The sequence below is a fragment of the Acanthochromis polyacanthus genome, chromosome 24 (genome assembly GCF_021347895.1).
Source record: "Acanthochromis polyacanthus isolate Apoly-LR-REF ecotype Palm Island chromosome 24, KAUST_Apoly_ChrSc, whole genome shotgun sequence".
Lineage (NCBI taxonomy): Eukaryota > Metazoa > Chordata > Actinopteri > Pomacentridae > Acanthochromis > Acanthochromis polyacanthus.
This window is the reverse complement of record NC_067136.1, coordinates 54,927-75,379: the sequence shown is the minus strand read 5'-3', so window position 1 is coordinate 75,379 and position 20,453 is coordinate 54,927. Positions and strand designations below refer to the sequence as shown.

Here is a 20,453-nt window from a genome sequence, read left to right as displayed (position 1 = left end):
TTGGCCTTGTTCCCCGGGCGGCGCTCGGTTTGGGCGGGCGCCGGGTCGCCTCGGGGGCTGGGGGTCGTGGGGGGCTGGTGGCGTCCTGCGGGGTGGCTGCTTCTGTGGGGGGGCGTGGTGGGCGGTTCGGCTCGGTCGGGTGCCTGGTTTGGGCGCCCGCCGGGTCGCCATCTGCGACTAAAAGTGTCGTGGATGGCGGCCCGGCGGTCGTCTGGGTCTGGCGCCCGGTCGGGCTGGGTCGCCTGTCGTGTTCTCTTCATGGGGGTGGCCGCTTTGTGTGGTGTCGTTGGCCTCCCGTGGTTCCCTTGGCGCTTGTGGTGGCCTGGCGGCCGTCTGGATCGGGCGCTGCCCCCCGGGTCTCTGCTGGGTCGCAATGCGTCTCGGCTGTCTCCCGGTGCCCGCGGCGGGTGCTGTGCGGGGGTGTTGCCCGGGGGCTCGGGGCGGCGCTGTTCCGGCATGGCCTGTTGCTCTTCGGCTAGGGGTTGCGGTTCCGGCCTGGTGGGTCTCTGGGTGCCCCGTGGTACCCTCTCCTCTCCCCCTCCTCCTCCTTGCCTTTTTCCCCCCTCGCCTCCCTCCTCCCGTCTTCCTCCGCCTCCTTGTCCCCTCTCCCTCGCCCCCTCCCTCCTCCCTCCCCCTCGTCTTCCCGCTCTGCTGCCTGTCCTCTCCTTTCTTGTCGTCTCCTCCTCCCCCTCCTTCTCCTGCCTTCCGCCCTCCCCCTGGGGGGTGGGGCGGGGGATGGGTGTGGGATGGGAGGGCGGGTGCGGGATGGGGTGGGGGGGCTTGGGGGCGGGGGGGGAGGAGGGTAGGGGGAGGGGGACCGGGTGCGGTGCGCGGGGGCGTTCTGGCCTGGCCTGCGCCATCTGCCCGCTGGGGCGCCGGGGCTGGGGGGTGGGGTGGGGGGTTGGGGTGGGGGGGTGTATGGGGGGGCACTGGGCGCGCGCGCACCTCCCTCCGCCTGGCTGGGTGGGGCCCCGTTGATCGCTCCTCTTAAATCACTTCACAAACTTCGCACAATACAACTTGTAAATATACACATAGGGCACACAACATATCCCTCGGGGGGGGGTGGAGAGGTCATATTCCTACTCCACAATTCCCCTCCAATTTTAATGCACCACACTACCTGGGGGGTGGGTGGTTATGGGGTGGGACGTCATTAGACGGGATGGGCCCCAGTGCAGTGTTGTGCTGTGGCCCCCCGTCTATGCCCCCACCCTGACACTTCTTCCCCCAATTTTAACGCACCACATACACATTCACATTTTGGGCTTGCGGTGAGGCTGAGTGGGGGTTTCGTTACCCTGTGCTCTGCCTCACCGACCCCCCAATCCTAAGACACCACACATACTTGTATATACACTTGGGTGGGTCACATTCACGGTGCAGGGCGAGTATTCACCAGTTGGGGAACTGGTGAACTCAGTAACAGGGCAACTCACAATAGTTTTACTGGCGTGATCTCCGGGGCTTCTCCCTGCCGGGCCCGAGGGCCTGGGTTGTTGCGCCTCCCCTGGTGCTCCTTCCTCTCCCTCCCTCCTCCCCTCCCTCCCTCCCTCCCTCAGGGTCACGTCTCTCTGGGCGGCCGGAGGTGGGCTGGGCTCGTCTGCCCTTTCGGTGCCGTTGCCCGGTCCCTTGGTGCTGTTTTCCGGTGAGCGGGTGGCCTCCCGGATTTGGGTGTGGGAGGGGTGGCGTGGGTGGTGTGGGTGGTGTGGTTGGATGGGGTGGGGTGGGGTGGCTGGGCGAGGGGTGGGGGGTGGCTTGGTGGGGGGCGGGGGGGTGTTGGGGGTGGGTTGTGGGTGGGCGGCATGGTGGGGGAGGGGGGTGGCGTGGGTGGGTGGCGGGGGGTGGGACGGTGGAGGGGGCGGGGGTTTGGGGTCTGGGGGGCGGGGGGGAGGGTTGTGGGGGGGACGGGGGGAGGGCGGGTGGTCGTGGGGGAAGTGGGGCTGTGGGCCGGTGGGGCGCCGTGGGGGTCCGCTATGGCCCGTTCTGCTGCCCGGGCCTTGGGGCTCTGGCTGTGTCGGGGGGGGTCGCTCCGGGCTCCTGGGCTGGGTCTCCGCTTGGTGGCTCCTGCGGGGGGCTGGGTGGACCTCCTTGGGCTGGAGGGGACAGCTCCCTCCTTTTGGTGGAGGTTTTCATGCATGTCAGACCCACCACACCGGCACCTACCAAAACTCAATAGTGTGTGTTCCTCCGGTTGCTGAGTCAGTGGAGGTTGCTGGGTTAGTGTCTGTGGATCTCACTCTGCTCTATCTATCCTTCTTGTGGCCTCCTGACATCTTCATGATTGATCCGTTGGGACTTTGTCGTATTAGGTGTTTGTGAAGGGTTTTAGATTTGTAAATGGTTTTAAGGTATGAATTAAAGAGTACAAACAAATAAAATGCACCTTTTCTCTTAGAACACTGTCTATGCCTCACCTTTCTGTCTGTCCTGTGTTTGTTTTATGTTTCACTTGGGTGTGCACAGCCCTCAATGGCATAATGTAGAAAACAGCTTGAAATAAACATGATAGGTTAATTTGCCATGAGGGCCGGTGATGGTCACAGTCACAAAGAAGAAAAAAAATTGCACATGAAGCTTAAGCAGTGGCACCATGAGTGGTTGGTGTCATTTTTTGAGCGGACTTGCAGACAAACAAAAAAAAAAGAAGAAAAAAGGAAAAAAAAAAAAAAAAAGAAGGATGCTATCAGACTTCTCGCTCACTGAGCTACAGGATGCTATCAGACTTCTCTCACTCTGAGCTACAGGATGCTATCAGACTTCCCTACAGGCAAAGCGGCGGGTCCGGATGGGTTTGGACCAGAGTTCTACAAAGCTTTTCATGGGGTTCTTGAACCTCTCTGCTGAGAATGATTTGAGATGTTTTTGGAAATAGGCAGCTTCCACCCTCTGTCAATGAAGCAAATATTTGTGTTTTACCAAAAAAGGACAAGGATGAAACAGACCCTGGTAGCTACCGGCTTATTGTCCGACTAAATTATGATCTGAAAATAATTAAAGTTCTAGCAAAACGGCTCGGTAAAAACATAGCAAGTATTATTCATCCGGACCAAACAGGATTTATTCCTGGCAGGTACTCCTTCTGCAATGTCCCAAAAATCCTTAATATGATGTCTGCAGATCATGGTAAAAACAACAGAGCGGCTATGCTGTCCTTAAATGCCCATAAGACATTTGATATGATAGAGTGGCTTTATTTATTTGTGACACTTTAACAAATTTGGATTCGGCAACACTTTCATAGAGTGGGTCAAAATATTATACAGCAACCCGAAATCTTCCATTCTAAAGAATGAGGACAGATCTGGTCCATTCACTGTGCGTCCACCAGGGGGACCCATTGTCCCCTCTGCTGTTCATTATAGCGCTGCAGCCCCTGGCTATCAGTATTAGAGGACATCCATGCATTAAAGGCATTGGGTCAGGCAGCACAGAGACCCGTGTGACTCTGTATGCAGACGATCTCCTGTCTGTCTAACCGACCCGGTGGTCTCAATTCCTGCACTACTAGAATATATAAAGTCCTTTGGGAACATCTCTGGCTATACCATAAACTGGAGAAAGAGTGAGTTCATGCCCTTAACAAACCAACTCACTGATGATTTTCTGACAAAATTGCCTCTCAGAGTGGTGAAGGAGTGTTTCACCTATTTAGGACTTAAACTGACAAAAACCCCAGACATCTCTTCAAGTTGGATTTTACAGAATCAATAGAAAAGCTCAAGCTGTCTTTAAACACGACTATTGGGCAGCCACCTCCATAGCTCTGACCTACTGGAAGTGTGGAAGCGTTAAAGCTGAGGAGAACCCTTTGTGGCTACATCTGGAAGCTTCTGTGGTTGAAATGTCCTCACTTCCTGCCCTTTTGCCTTCTGACACTGATCCAGTAGCTAAATTAATTCAATGAAACTTCATCGTGAAAAACTCCTTGTAAATCCTAAATCAGATAAGAGTGGCTTGCCGGGTTCCCAGTGTCTCCGTACATGCACCCATATGTCAAAATCATTCATTCCAACCTGCCCAGTTGGGTGGGGTGTTTGCTGTCTGAAGAGAGTGAGGTATCAGAACATTCTCACATCTGTATATCAACGGCCAACTGGCTTCATTTGCTCTGCTAAGCAACAAATTCAATCTTCCAAATTCTCACTTTTTTCACTACCTCCAAATCAGACACTATGTCAAGGAGAACTGGCCACACCCTGACTCTGCTTTCACCACCCATCCTTTCCTTGAGACCCTCCTGCTCCCCCCAGACTCCAAACAATTCATATCAAAATTTGTGGGTTCTTTTACCAATTCAGTTTCCTCTGGTTTTATGAGGGAAGCTTGGGCCAATGATTTGAACTCTGAAATATCAGCAGAGCTTTGGGAGGAGGCACTGTCTCAGTCCATTGTTGCTCTATTAACTCACGTCACAGGTTAATTCAGTACAAGGTGTGGCACAGATTGCTTTACTCTAAAACAAAGCTAAATCATACTTCTCCATCTGTGTGTGATAAGTGTCATACTGCTGAGGGTTCACTAGCACTTCTTTTCTGGTTCTGTCCTAAACTGCACAGCTTTTGGTCTGCTATATTTGAACAGTTGTCTAAAGCTTCCTCCAGTGTCATTCAGCCGAACCATGACCTGGCCATTCTTGATGCTCTGCAGAAACTTCTGATCTTCTGACACACAGGTCTCTCTGAACCTTGGGATGGTGGTGACTAACCTATTCTTCTAGCCTGGAAGTCTACCACTCCACCAACCTTTGCTCATTGGCTCAGTGAGATGTTATCAGTTATTCAAATGGAAAGACTGCGTCAGCACAAACCCAGCAAACACAACAGACTGGAGAGAACTTGGACGCTTCTTGGCCAGTGTCAGGTGTGATGCCTGACTCAACTTTTCACACGGTACTCGCTTTACTCTAATTACTGCAACTATGTTTTTTCTGTAAGTCTGCTTATGTAAATTTACAACTGTGTCTGGCAGCTTCTTCTTTTTTTCTGCTCCATTTTATTTTATTTTTCTTGCCTCTATTTTTTATGTTTGACTGTTGCTCTGTAGTGGCATGCTTTGTAAACTTAAAAACTTGAAAAAAGTATTTAAAAAAAGAATCCTGACCTGTGACAGAGATCCAGCTGGATGGAGACTCTCCATGACTGCTGATGTTACACCTGTAGAGGCCTTCATCAGACCTGGAAACATGGAGGATGGTCATGTGACCTCCGGGCTCAGTCCTGATGAGGGAGCCATCTTTATAGAAAGCAGCTGGGAGGCGGGAGTCCTGCTTTGATTGACAGCTCAGAGTGAGGGGATCTCCCTCCATCACAGGGAGGACAGGACTCTGCAGGATCACTGATCCACCTCAACACAGAGACAAACTACAGCATGTCATCCATTCACACACAGCTTCATCAGCACTGACTGCACAGCTCATCTTACCAGAAACAGTGAGGTTGATGCTCTGACTGGCTGCTGCCTCCATGGACTCACACCAGTAAACTCCACTGTCCCATGGAACTAACACACTGATGTTACAGCTGGAACCAGATGGTCTTCCCCATCCATCTCCACACTGAGTTCTGGTTCTTCTGGTGGTGTTTCTCCTCAGAGTCCATCCAGCAGATCTGTCTTCATCCTCACACCTCAGAGAAACAGAATCTCCTTTAAAAAACTGAGATCTGTTGGGACTCAGGTTCAGCTTCACCTGGTTTGTTCTGCAGCTCATCAGTGAGAGCAGAACTAAAGGGACATGAAGGTTAGTTTGAAGCTTCACATTGAGTAGGAAATGGAGAATCAGAGGTAACTTACAGATCCACAGCAGAGATGTTCCCTCCATCCTGAGCTGCTGATATTAGATCCTCTCTCTGATCAGTAAAACCTCCTTCCTGTTTCCTCCTTCTGTGTTTCCAACAAAGCAGAGAAGTTCAGTTTAAAATGAGACACATGAACAAAATGTTTACAGCTTTTCATTATTTTAGAGCAGGGGTTTCCAAACTCTGTCCTACCATACATTTTTTATTTTCCCGTATCAGATTCCAAACATATAATGGATTATGGCCCCCACATAATATTTGTGTTTAGCCGTATTGTACTTCTCAGTTTTAACACTAGGTGGAGCTACTGTCTTGAACAAAGCAGCATCTCCTCAAATCAAGTAATAGACCTTTTCGCAATGACATCAGAATCTGGGACACGTGACCACACCTTCCTTAGCAACGCACTCCGCCATTAAAAGAGGGGAATACAAAGTCCTTGGCAACCGCGATTTGACCGCCGAAACCACGTGGTTTTGACCCGGAGAAAAACGTCTGGTGATTATTTCGGAAATCTTGAGCCAAAAGCCAAGCTACGGTATAAAGAAAAAATAGAACTGGTTGGTTTGCAGTCATGTCCGTACCAAATTGCACTGGGATAATGGAAAAACGACCCTACTACGTGTCCAGATCTTCATTGGCACTCCATTTACGAGTACCTTATCAACAGCCCAGGCATCCACACAATGGAGAAGATGAAGACTTATAAAAGCCTGGACTCATACGTTTTCTTTGAGGTATGCTTATATTTATACGTTTTTGTGCATACAGGTCAATGTCAGAATGATAAATGCCTTGTAAGATACGGCTACACCAGCTCCGCTATGCTAAGCTAATGTTAAGCTAACGGGGTGAGCCATTACACCTTTTAATTTCAAGTGGAAGTAGTGTATGTATATTAGTTAGATGTGCATTATCAAAACTAAGAGTCAGATACCTGTAAATGAGCTCTACCCACCCCAGGCCCAAGGGTATGAGGTGCTAACAATAATGAGGACAATGCTGCTGATTACAGCATAGTAGTTAGCAGAACGAAAGGGAGGAGAGAAGGGAGACTTGTTTGTTCAGTACTGAGTTTAGGAGTGTTTAAAAATAGCAGTGTGAGTAGAAAGACCCCTGACTTTTTGTGGGAAGCACAGCTAGCACTAGCCTAAACTAAGTAGCTAGCCCTCAACATTTCAGATAATTATAGACATCATTAAGCTTATTAATAATTTCAGAAAATCAGTTAAGGGGTAATAATTTCATGAAACACAACATACCATTGACGAAATGCTGACTGCAAACATAGGACCATTTTGACTGTGGGCTCCATGTGGTTCCATTATTGTAAATCCGCCTCAATGCTGTGAGCCATAAAGTCCTTTTCTGGCCCTTTTCAGTCAGAATCCTGTAAAAGGAAATGTTCTTGTTGCTCCATGAGTGAGAACTACAGCCAAAAACAGCGCAGGTTTTGGGCATATCTGCTTTTGATCGTTAAAATTGGGTGGGAAAGGTGGGAAAGTAATGGTCGTCAAGGCAATAGCATACCCCTCTTAAAATTGCGGTATCGCGTTGCTAGGGGCGGTGACCGGCGGTGACGTTCGATGATGACGTTTCGGAAAAAGGTCTATCAAAGACAAAATTTGCTTTAAGAGACTAAAAATGGAAGAAATGGAAGCTCTCAAGTGAGAAAAAATTTCAGACACTCTGGAAAAATGAATATTTCTTGATAGAAACCAAGGAGGAGTGTGTCTGTTTGATCTGCAATGAAACTGTTTCAGTGATGAAAGAGTAAAATGTACGACAACATTATGAAAGCAAACATCAGTCCTTCACTCCTACACTGGTGCTGAGCAGGAAGAGAAAGTTTAGCAAATGACAGCTAGCCTGCTAACCCAGCTACAGTATTTATTCCATTCTAACAAAATACAAGGAAATGCCTCAACATCCAGTTATGAAGTAGCTCAACTCATCGTCCTCCACAGGAAACCTTTCTCAGATGGTAACTTCATAAAACAATGCCTCACTAAAGTTGTGGGAATAATGTACCAGGAGAAAATGCAGGAATTCAACAATGTTAGCACGTCCAGAAATACAGCTGTGCTTTGAAATGAAGCTAACTTTAAACATCAAGTGTCAGATAAAGCTTGTGCTTTAGATTTTTACTGGACTGCATGTGATGAGAGCATGGACTCCACACAGCTGCTGGTTTTTGTGGGGAGTTGATGATAATTTTTGTGTTACGGAGGAACTGATTGATCTCAGGAGTCTAAAGGGGACAACAACTGGTGAAGACATTTCTGAAGCTGTGTCTGTTGCAGTTCACATGATGGGACTTAAATGGAGAAGCTGTGTGGAGTTCCAACAGATGGAGCTCCAGCTATGACAGAGCAGCACAAAGGAAGGATCTCGGTGGTAAAGTGGAGGTGAGGCTGTTAAAATGCTCTTGTTGCAGACCAAACCTGTCCCTTTGGTAAGCTGTAGTCTGTATGTGTGAGGCGTAAGAGGAAGTGCTCACAGCGGTAGTGTGACAGAAGAAGAACGTTGAAGCTGAAGCAGGGCGACATGTACGGTGCAGTGACAGTCAGAGATCAGAAGTAGAAGCCAGTGTATCCTGGAGAAGCTGTATGTGTGAACAGAGAGCTGCAGAGTTCAATAAAGTCCTACCATCTCCACCACAGAGTTGGTCCAGACTCTGAATACAACTTGTTACCAACAGAGAACCATGCTAAGCTAAGTGAGCTAGCGCTACCCGAGGCTGTCCAACTACAGAAACCAATGAATCCTAGTAGGTAACGCTCTGTATCGTCCATAAATAAACCCGCTGTGCCAAGTAGTGCAGCTTGACCATGTGATGAACATAACTGGAGCATGAGGGCTCTACCACAGAGAACTTCAAACATTCCTCTCTGACATTTATGCTGAATATGAGGACCTCCTCTACCGTTCTGATGAACGTCGGCTAAGTCTGCTCTGTGCTGCAGCGGTTTTATTCCATGAGACCAGAAATCGTAGTTTTTAAGAGAGGAGGACCGACCTCTTCATGAGCTGAGTGACCCTCTGTGGTTGTCAGACTTTAGTAGATCTTCCTGATCATCTCAACACACTGAACAACAGCCTACAAGGCAGAGACCAACTCGTAGAACAACTTTATGAGTACATGAAAGTGTTCTGTGTGAAGCTGTGAATCTTTGAGATACAACTTCAATGTTGAACAATGTTCAGCCTCTAATGAGTGGTCCAGTTCTTTGTATATTTTTCTGTTTGTGGCTCTCAGGAAAAAGTTTGGACACCCCTGTTTTAGAGGTTTCCTGGTCATAACTGACAAAAACAAGAGCAGACTCACCATTTCTTTGTCTTCTCTTCCTCTCAATGCCAAGTAGACTGCAGCTCTCTACAAAGTCATACATCCGGATACAAGGACCGGCCACATTTAGACAGTTTTTTAAATTTATTTTTAACACCTCTAGTGCGGTGCAGGACGTAAACACTGACCTCAGAGCTGCTAACCTTCACAGGATGAACAAAACCTGTAAAATTATTGACTTTATCAAAGTGAACTCAGAATTAAAATCAGCTCACGAACCTGCAACAAATTATAAATGTTGGGTGAGTAGAAGATGAAGGTAAAACAGTGAATAATACAGAAAGTTCACATTTCTAAGAGCAGCTCTGCAGCAGAAACAGGAAACTTGACGACCACAGAGCTTCTGGGTTCCTTTAACAGACTCAGAGAACAGAATGCCCCAATAACTACTGAAGATTATCTGACTGATGGGAAAAATCATCGAAACAAGTCAGAGAGAAACTGAAGAACAACCAAAAAATACAATAAAAAACAGAGAAAACAATTGAAATAGACAACCAGAAACGACACAAAACAACCACAAAAAGACGCAAAATATCCAACAAAATATGCAAAGCAAACAAAAAGGAGACACAAAATGAACACAAGGACAGAAAACAACCAAATCAAGGAGCTGTTTGATGCACTTATTGGTCATTCATCAGAGTGAATAACTGACTGACATCCTTCAGCCTCGTCCCTTTACTGGTTCTGACCACAGTTCAGTGGTTGAAGTCTGCAGAAACCAAACCTCAGTCTGATTTCCTCTCAGATAAACCACTGTCATTTACAGACGATTTGTTTCCACCAGCATGAAACGATAAAACCAAAGACTGAAGATAACAATCAGTCATTTATTTATTTAAATAATCTTTATTGATACAAGTAATCTAATGGAGACACAGGGTCTCATTATCAAGAGAGATCCATCCTCCAGTAACAACAAAACATTGAGTCACTGACAAGCAACACTAAGGGACCTGAACTAGACAATAAAACAACACAACACTGAGTTACAGACAGACGGGTTCATGACAAAACACAACATAGACATCAGAATGGATGGACACCAAGCAGTAAAGTTAAAGAGTAAAAACACCGAGAACAAGCACCAGTCCTAAGAAATTATCTTTCCATGGTATTTCAGAGATGTTTGAAGTCCACCAGGGTAGGGATGAGCGAATACACCATTATCTGTATCTGTATCTGTATCTGTTCACTCACCTACATTATCTGTATCCGTATCCGTATCCGTATCCGTAGGGGGCGGGGCCAAACCCGGAAGTGGGCGTGGTTTAAACCGGAAGTTTGTCTATTTTAACCAGAAATATATGGATTTTATTGGTACATTATTTTTAGTCAAACATTTGTGTGGATTGCTCATAAGTTGCTGCATTTATTGTTTATTTCAAAACTTCAGAACAAACTCCAAATTTAGATTCAAATCAATGTTTAAATCACAAAAGTAAAAGAACAATTTACAGAACATAATTTGTTTAAACACAACATAAATAACTATAAGTGTATCAATGTTTACAACATCCTCAGAATTAAGATTCATAAATTTTTATCACAAATGTAAAGGAACTATTTACAGAACAAGTTTATGGTAAAACTCACAATATGAACATTCTTAAGTGTTTGAAATAATGTTTACATAACATATTTAGAACTGATTTTTTTTCCTTTTTTTCTTTATATATATATATATATATATATATATATATATACACACATCTAATTCCTACCATAAATCTTTTTTAAATGTTAAGTAGTAGTATGAATGGACATTTACACAACACCTTCAGAATCAGAAGTCAAACTAAATGTTTCAGATCACAATAGTAAAGTAATAATAATAAATATTTACAGAACAAGTTTACATATACTTGAACAGAACATTTTTCAAGTGCTTAGTGAATATTTGCAAAATAGGTAAAAAATAGGTATTATTTACTGAACAACTTTTCCCCCCTTGTTTTTAATTTTTGATTTTTTTTTGTTGTTGTTGTCATACCATGACATTATTTATTAAATATTTTTAATGAATGAACAAATATTACAATGCAAACAGTAAGTGGTTATTTTTGTATACAAGAGCTGCCATATTCAACACAACTTTCTTTAAAGAAAAAAAAAAAAACAGTTTTTGTGTTTTCCTGTGTGACAGTGAATGTGTGAGAGGGAAAGTGTTCTCTCTACTGACCAAATAGTCCTATGCTGCTTTTTAGATCTTCATTTACTTTAATGAAGACCAGTTGTTCCACGTGGACAGGGTCGAGGTTTGCTCGCTGTGGACTAACCACATTTCCAGCTGTGCTAAAAACACGCTCTGACTGGACACTAGTAGGTGGACAACTGAGAAGGTGCAGTGCAAACCTTGTCAGACTTGGCCAACATTGGAGCTTGCCTGACCAGTATTTTACTGGGTCATCAGTAAGGGTGATCTCTCCATCTGCCAGGTAGGCATCCACATCACCTGATGGCAAATGTTGTGTCCTCATCGGAGTAGCTGACTTCTTTCTCTGAAGGAAGGACAGGACTGAAGTGCTGCTGCTAGTTGTAGGTCTCTCTCTCTCCTCTTCATTTCTTGCAGGTGCAGCTACAGGATCACAGAGCTCCATCCTCTGGCATAATGTTCTCTTGAGTGCATTCACATCAACACTGCTTGGAAAACAGCTGGCTTTGTATCGAGGGTCAAGGAGAGTCGCGAGCAGAAATGTAGAGTTTGCAAAAATGGGTTCGAAACGCCATTGCAGTTCTTTGCTCAAATTGGCTGCAAGTTTCCTTGCTGCTGCTCCTAACTTCTCCACAGACTCAGCTGCACCATCCTGGTCATGCTGCCCTGGGGCAACCAGATCTTCATCATCAGCCATGACACGGGCAGAGGCACTCTCGGATTCCTCACCAGCTGCACATGGCTCACTCAAATGATGTGACTTCATGATGGAGCACAAGCCATGCAGCAGAGGAATAACCTCAGAGATGGATGCACTGTGCTTTGAGAGTGCTTGTGTTACCTCCTCAAAAGGACTCAGAACAGTGAGCATATCTGATGCCAACCTCCACTCATTTGGGTAGATGACTGTTGGAGCTCTACCCATGTTAGACTCCTGTGTCATAATCTGAATAGCATTGCGCTGCTCTACCAGCCGCTGGAGCATATAAAATGTATAGTTCCACCTGGTTTTTACATCAGTTATGAGAGTGTGCTGGGGAGGTTAAACTGTGTTTGCAGCTCATGAAGTCTGTTGTTGGCTTTGCTTGAGCGATGAATATAGCCAGAAATGCTTCTGGCTTTGGACAGAAGGGATGTCACTGTCCTGTCCTGCTCTAACGCCTTGCACACCACCAAGTGAAGTGTATGAGACACACAACGAATATGCCCAAATTCACTCAAAGCCTTCACCATGTTGGCTGCATTGTCCGATACAACAAACTTCACATTTATAGGCTGTCCAAGAAACTCTGCCCACTCATTACTTTTGTCTTTGAGGCAGCAAAGAATGTTGTTTGCTGTGTGCTCAATGTCCAGCACACCAACATTTAGCAGCCCTGCTTTCCTCTGCACTGATGAATCCTCCACATGTTCACACCAGTGCCCAGTTATACAGAGGTATACATGGGCATTGTGGTTGCTCGTCCAGAGATCGGTTGTGAGGCTGATAACACCTCCATCAGCAGCCTTGAGTGACTGGGCAAGTTCCCCTCTCATTAACTGATACAACTCAGGCACAACAGTGCTACTGAAATGGTGTCTTGATGGGATTTTATACCTGGGCTCTAAATATGCAACAAGGGATTTGAAACCTCTCCTCTCCACTGCAGAGTAAGGCTCAAGATCAAGGCAGATCATTTTACCAATCAACTCTGTAATTTGTTTTGATCGGGGATGATTTGCAGCGAAAGGCTGCTTTGCTGAAAATGCAGCGAGTATTGGTGAGGATGACGGAGCAGAGCCTTTAGCAGCTCCTATCTGAACACCAGAGCCTTGAGAAGTGGAGGACGTGGCTGCTTCCCCTGGCTTTTTTATGTGATGAGCATGAAACAGATGATTATGCATGGATGTTGTATTGTAATGTTTTGGGTCTGGCCCTCTGCTTATTTTGTTCTTGCAAAGCTTGCAAATGACTTTGGAATTATCATTTTCAAAAACAGTGAAATAACCCCATACTGCTGAGGTCTTTCTAACTTTTGGTGGAGGAGATCCATCACCAGATGCATTGGCAGTTCCAGTTGGGGCAGTATGGGTGCTCCCACTGCTTCTACTGCGAGTGACAGTGCTATTGCCCTGTTCACAACAAGCTGAAGTACCCTCTGTGTCACTCATTGTATAGTACAAGAGGGCTCGACACTGGCTTTTTATCTGTTCTCCAATATGTGTAAAGGGTTTGAAGATGGCTTATTTTGTCAATGATCTGGGTGAATTTGGTGATTTATGCACACCTCATTGCAAACGGGGAAATGTCAGTTCAGTTGTGTATGTTGTATAATACTGTCGTCCTCACAAAAGCACCGCGTCAAAGTTTTCCAACTCGAGCGCGCCCCGGGACACGCACAACACACACACAACACACACACCGGAGAGAAAGCCTCCACTCGTGACACTGCTCTGGTTAAATGCACCACTTACGTTAGAAAATAACTTCACCGGGTATCTTTAAATAATAGCCCTGACTAACCGAAATGGCAGCGCGATAGGGGAAAAAGCAGAGAGGGGAGAAAAAGGTGCAATAAAGTGACCGACGCGAGCCATTTGCTACTCTGCCTTGTCAAATAATGCACCTTGTATGCATTCCAACATCCAACAGACACCATACAAAGCGAAAACAGAGGCAAACTGAAGAAAACTGAGCACCAAATAAAGCGTACGCGAGCAAAAGTGGAGTGAAGGAAGCGCGGAGACGGTGAGTCACACAGCAGCTCCTCTCCCGACAGTGCTGTGAGCAGAATGAGCCCATGGGTGATGTGAGCCCCGGTGAGGGAGTGGCGCTGCATGTGACTGACCAATCACAGAGCTTAGAAAGTAAGGTGAAGCAGCGAGTTTTCCAAATATGGAGTAACACTTCATTCATTACGATCACGGATAGTGGCGTCCTTTATCCGGACTATACTCGTAATCGGAAAACAGGCATTATCCGTAACGAGTATCCGTTTTAACCGGATATCCGGCCCATCCCTACACCAGGGGAATCCAGTTGGACAGATTCAGACTCTGCTGTAGTGAGTTCCAGGTTGAAGCAGCAGAGGAAGAAAATCTGTTTTTCTGAGTTCTGGTTACAGTGAAAATATTGAAGTCCTGGAAACACAGACTATGACTGAACTGTTTATGTGACATGAAGGAGGATAAATATGTGGGCATCAGACCAAGGATGGGTTTGTAAATGAAACGATACCAGTGGAGAAGTCTGTGTGTGGACAGTGATGACCAGTTAAACCATGGGTGGACCAAAACATCCATGATGCTGCTGTCTACAACATGGACCAGGTCCCTGGGAACATGGACGAGTACAAGGCTGCCTCAGAGAGATCAAGGAGGTTAAACAGCGTTATGGGATGAAGCTGGAGTCACAAATGGAGCAACCCAACTCCAGACGACTGAGGCAGGGACTACAAACATCACCATGTACAAAGTAACACCCACACAGGTGAACATCCACACCTTTCTCCCTGATGATCTGAACATCTTCTGTTAGGAACCAGATAGAGAACCCCAGCAGAGAACATACAGCAAAGGCGGGGGCTGGCTAAAGCAGGTTTATTTGAGGGAGAGGGGGATCGGAGGGGAGTGAGGAGGGATGATGGGATGGCTAGGAGAACCAGGAAGGGACGGTGAAGAGCGGACTGGCGATGGAGCAGTGGAGCCAGGGATCGGCGGCCAGTGGGGGCCCCAGGAGGACAGGAGTGCGGCGGCAGGGAGCAGGTGGACGCCCGACGGCGGGGGGCAGAGGGCAGGCTTGGGTTCCAGGAGGGGGGAAGCGAGGCACAGGTGTTTTCGAGACCTCTAGGTCTCGGGGTGGGTCGGTCACTCACGTGGGGGACAGAGGAGGGGATCTGGAGCGAGGCACGGGGGGGATCAGGGGGAGCGGGAGGAGGTCCGGGTAACTGGGTTGAACTGGAATGCGGGAGAAGACAAGAAGGAATTAGAATTACAAGAAACATGGTTCAGAGATTGTTCAGAGGCGAGAGGTGAACTGACTGCGTAAGCAGAGTTTACGATCTGGCAGGGTGTGAAAGGTGAGACCGGTTCTTATAGCTGAGGTGTAATCATCAGGATGATGCACAGCTGCCCGGATTCTGCGGAGGCGCTGATTGCCGAAGCGGAGACAACCGTGAGGCCGCACTCCGCTTCAGCAACAGCAGGGAGAGCGAGAGGGAGAAGGAGAGGGAGAGAGAGAGAGGGAAAAGGGAGAGAGGGATGTCAGGTGGGGGTAGAGGAGGAGGGGGCCCTGACATCTTCAATGCTTGTTTTGACTTGAACACCATATGAATCGACTTTAGGACCAGATGGGATTACTGGACACATCCTGAAAGTCTGTGCTGACCAGCTAGCATCTGTGTTTACGATATCTTCATCCTCCCTCTGTTTACTTCCTGTCCTCCATGAACATCTACCACCCAGTGGCCCTGACATCGGTGGTGATGAAGTGTCTGGAGCTGCTGGTCATGAACTTTATCACCTTCTCCCTTCCTGACACTCTGAACCCCTGCTGGTTGTTTTTCACCCCAACAGATCCACAGATGAGGCCATACCCTACCTGCTCCACACCGTCCCCCCACCAGGACACCAGGAGGATAAACTATGTTAGGATGCTCTTTGTGGAAAACTCATCATTCAACACTAAAGTCTCCTCCAGACTGGATTCCAAGCTGAGAGACCTTGGACTGAACCTCTTCCTGTGCAGGTCCTCAGCTTCCTGTCCAGCAGACCACAGGGGGTCTGAGTGGGCAGCCACACCTCATCAACCTTCACCTTGAACTCTGGAGCCCCCCAAGGCTGTGAGCTAAACCCCTTCCTGTCCTCCCTGTACCCCCATGACTGGGAGGCCACATAAGAGAACGGCATCTTCTTGAAGTTTGCCGATGACATTGCTGTGGTGGGGCTGATCTCCAACAACGATGAGAGGTTCTGTTTGAAGGACATCTCCATCAGATAGAACCTCTCATCAGAATTGGAGATCAGTCACCTGGAGGACCACCTGAACAGCCTCCAGCTGAATGTCAGCAAAACAGAAGAAACGATTTCTGGACTTCAGCAGGAAACAGCCGAGGAGCTCCACTCCAGTGATGATCAACAGGTGGAGAGGGTGGACAGGTTCAGGTTCCTCGGGGTCAGCATCTCACAGGATCTGACATGGACACTCCACATCAGCTGTCTGGTGAAGAAGGCCCATCAGTATCTCCACCACCTCAGAAGTCTTCAAGCTCCCTATCAGTTCTCTGGAGGTTCTACACCTCCTCCATAGAGAACATCCTGGTGGGTAGCATCACTACCTGGAGGAGCAGCTGCACCAAACAGGACTTCCTGTCCCTCAGGAGGGTGGTCCACAACAACCAGTGAAGATCCTGAAGCAGTCTAGTTACCATGGAAACAGACAGATTTCCTGCTGTCTTCAGGTAGATGCCTCCATTGCCTGAAGGCTGACAGAAAGGATGTGGAGGAACTTCGTTCCTGAATCCATCCACCTTCTGACAAGAACTAGAACCAGGACTTTACTGGACTCACAACAAACACACTACACTCTTATTCAGTGTTGGGCAGTAACGTCACTACAAATAGCGTCGTTAGTAGTTTAACTACATTTTTCTGTAACGATGTGGTAGCGTCGTTGTTTACAAAATCAAAAAACGTTTCAACAGCTTAGCTGATCTTTTGGTCATGTAGCGCGGTAGCGAACGCAAAAAGCTACATTAAAAATGATGAATGTTGAACTGCTTGAAGCGGAGCTTTCTGCTCTGCTGCAGTCTCATCTCACACTCTTAAGGATCAGACAGTGACATCCTCTTCAAACGCCGACATGTCTGTGTTGACCAATAGAAGCGGAGGAACTGTTGATGTCGTCATTCAACAATCCCTTCCTGCGATTCACTGGATCCACACACACAGACGCTCGCTTCAGTTCACTGAGAGATGGCAGAGAAGGAGGGAGAAGACGAGGAGCAACTGAAGGAGTCAGAGTCACCGTGGCCCTACCTAAATAGTTATGAGTTTTTGTGAAAAAACAGAGAAAAGTTGTTTTCAGATACCTACTGTGCCAGCCCAAGGCGAAGTTTCTGTCAACGTCAAAGACGTCAAATACAAATCAGAGAACCCATATACAGGTGACTACCGAATATGCACAACCAGCAGCAGTTAGCTAACCACCACATGTCAACCGCAGTATAAGATGCACACACAAACGAGCGACTTTTCAACATCAAAAATTCGCGTGGCAGTAAATTAATTAAATTAAGTGTTACACGAGTTACATACCACGATGGACGCAACAGTGTAATTTTCAACAATTATTTATTTCATAAGGAGAAGTGGGTATCCCTGCTTACTTCATCATCTTGTCTCTGAAACTCATCAAACCTAATTAATTTTACAGCACCACAAAAGGCGGATCAACCCGCAGGTATAACATGCATGAACTCACTCTAAACTTATGGCACAGCAAAAGAACTGCAAACTAACACACCACACATGGCGGATCAACCCGCAGGTATAACATGCATGAATTCACTTCAAACTTTAGGGCACAGCTAAAGAACTGCAAGCTAACACACCTCACATGAAAACACACCACAAGATCGAGTACAGAGAGTCAGAGCATCGATGGTATTAACAGGGGAAGTGACCCAAATCAAACAAACATAAAACAAAAGACAAATGTAGGGAGTTAGTTCGCCCGCACAAGTTCTTTATTCTTTCACACAGCTGTAGTGTATTACTGGGCGAACTAACTCAAATTAAAAAATACAAACAAGATTACAAAAAGGACAGCAGGCAGCGGCCCACACGAATACTGCAATACACAAAACACAACATTACCAAAAGCTAAAAAACACTTTAATCACCGCTCTAAAAACATTAAAAAGCCGCATACCTGAAACGCCGTCATCCCACGCTCAGTTGTTCACTCACACGGTGCCACAATCACTCCATTCTGCAGCAAGTCCATAAAACCCTGCCATACAACATGCATATAAAATACTGAACAACATAAAACAACCACCATATTACAATAATATTTACCGGATTGTCTCATTTCATCCTCCTGCCTGGCGTGTGTGCCCAGCAAACACTTCAGGCCACCCCACAGGAAACCGGCGTCTACTTCGGCAAGCAGCCGACTTCCTTTTTAAAGGAAAATGCCCAGGAGAAGAGCGACACCCTATGGTGTCCTATGCTACAATCCTCCCTCTCAATGTGCATCGGCGACCCGACGATGTACTCACAAAATTACCACACTTAAAAAAATTCACTTAGATTTCAGTTAGCACAGACTGGGGCAATCTATATGGATTTGAATGCTTCCCAGCAGTTTTCCTATTGGACTTCCAAGGCTCAAAAACTAAAGATGTGCCGGTTTCCTCTATGGGTTCTTGGCCTGGGGGAAGCTGGCCAGACACATTTTGCTCAGAAACATCAGTGTCACTCTCTAAAATGGGATGGGATTCAAATTCAACCCTGCCTGCATTATTGTCACTGGGACGGCTGTCATCAGGATTTTCCACCCCGTCATCTCTAGTCTCCTCACCCCCTCTACTTTCAGGGACACCCCTCAGTTCCACCCTGTGTACTTGTCTAAGGGGCCCTTCCTGGCCTGCAGGTGCAATAGAGTACACTACTCCTTGAGCAGGAGGTGGGCGAACTATCTGGTATGGAGTTGGGTCCCAAAAATCCTGGATCTTATTCCGACCCCTAACAGCATGATTCCGTGTATATACCAAGTCCCCCTCTTCAAAATCTGAGGCAATAGACATGTCCTGATTTTTTAAGTCCCTCTGAGCCACTTTACTGTCTACCCTTTGTTGTACAGTCTCATAGGCAGCTGCTAAAGACTTTTGGTGCTCCTCTATCCATTCCTCTATGGGAAGGTCCCTCCTTGTTTCACTTCCAACCAGAAAATCAACAGGCAACTGAGGTTCCCGCCCAAACATTAAAAAATAGGCTGTCATGCCAGTTGTCTGATGTACAGTTGTATTATAGGCAAATGTAACTTGCGCCAGATGGCGAGGCCATCTGCGTTTCTGTTCTGGCGGAAGAGTGCGCAGCAAATCATGCAAAGTGCGGTTAAACCGCTCGCACTGACCATTGCCAGCCGGGTGGTAAGGCGTAGTACGGCTTTTCTCAATTTTATACAACTTACAAAGCTGTTGGACGAAACTACTTTCAAAATTTCTGCCTTGGTCGGAATGAATGCGACTAGGAACACCAAAAATCTGAAACCAATTCTTTACCAAAGCTTCTGCAACAGTACTAGCTCGCTGGTCTCTAGTAGGAACAGTTTGCGTATATTTTGAGAAGACATCCGTCATCACCAATACATTCTCTCTGCCGTCTGTAGAGGGCTCCAGAACTGTAAAATCTATTGCCAAAATCTCATGAGGCCGAGATGCCCTTACAGTGCCCATGTAAGTTTTAATCTTTGGCTGCACCGCTTTTGATAACACATCTTTCACAAGTTTTGCACCACTTTTCAATATCCGAATACATGTTTGGCCAGTAATAACGAGCACGCACCAATTGAAAAGTTCTCTCCACCCCCTGATGGCCCTGCTCATCATGAAGAGAGCGGAGGACATTCTCCTGCAGACACTGGGGCAATACGAGCTGCTCAACTTCTACCTGTCCATCTGGAGTATATCTACAGCGACAGAGCACAGCCTCCCGCTCCCTAAGGCGTCCCCACTGTCTCACCAGCTCCCGAGTACCCTTAGTAAGCTCACCCCGTTCTTTAGCATCGGGCATCTCGCCCCTGTGCCAGTACTCCAAAAAGGGGCCAATACTAGGGTCCCGGTGCTGGAGTATATCCAGATCGGCGCTCGATAGCCCAGGTAACGCACTGATCTCTTCCTGTGCTCCAGGAACCCCTCCAACAACATCAGAGCTAAACTCTGCCTCACTGAGAGATGCATGCTGGGGAGACAATGCATCTGCATTGGCGTTCTGTGAACCCGGACGATATTTTAAAGTGAGATCAAAAACTGCCAACTCAGAGACCCATCTCTGCTCTGTCGCTCCAAGCTTTGCTGTAGACAGATGACTTAACGGATTATTATCCGTAAAAACTGTACATTTGTTGCCCAGTAGATATTCTCTAAATTTTTCAGTTACAGCC

General features: G+C 46.9%; 1 protein-coding gene across 1 annotated transcript in view; it reads right to left on the bottom strand.

The window, feature by feature from the left end:
* Nucleotides 1-20,453, bottom strand: part of LOC127532587 (high affinity immunoglobulin gamma Fc receptor I-like) — a 46,680-nt gene that overhangs the window by 11,148 nt on the left and 15,079 nt on the right. Inside the window, exons 4-5 of the mRNA XM_051944486.1 lie at nt 5,425-5,724; nt 5,104-5,346 (exon numbers count right to left, since the gene is read on the bottom strand). Coding sequence (XP_051800446.1) covers nt 5,104-5,346; nt 5,425-5,724 — 543 coding nt within the window. The remainder of the gene's footprint in view (nt 1-5,103; nt 5,347-5,424; nt 5,725-20,453) is intronic.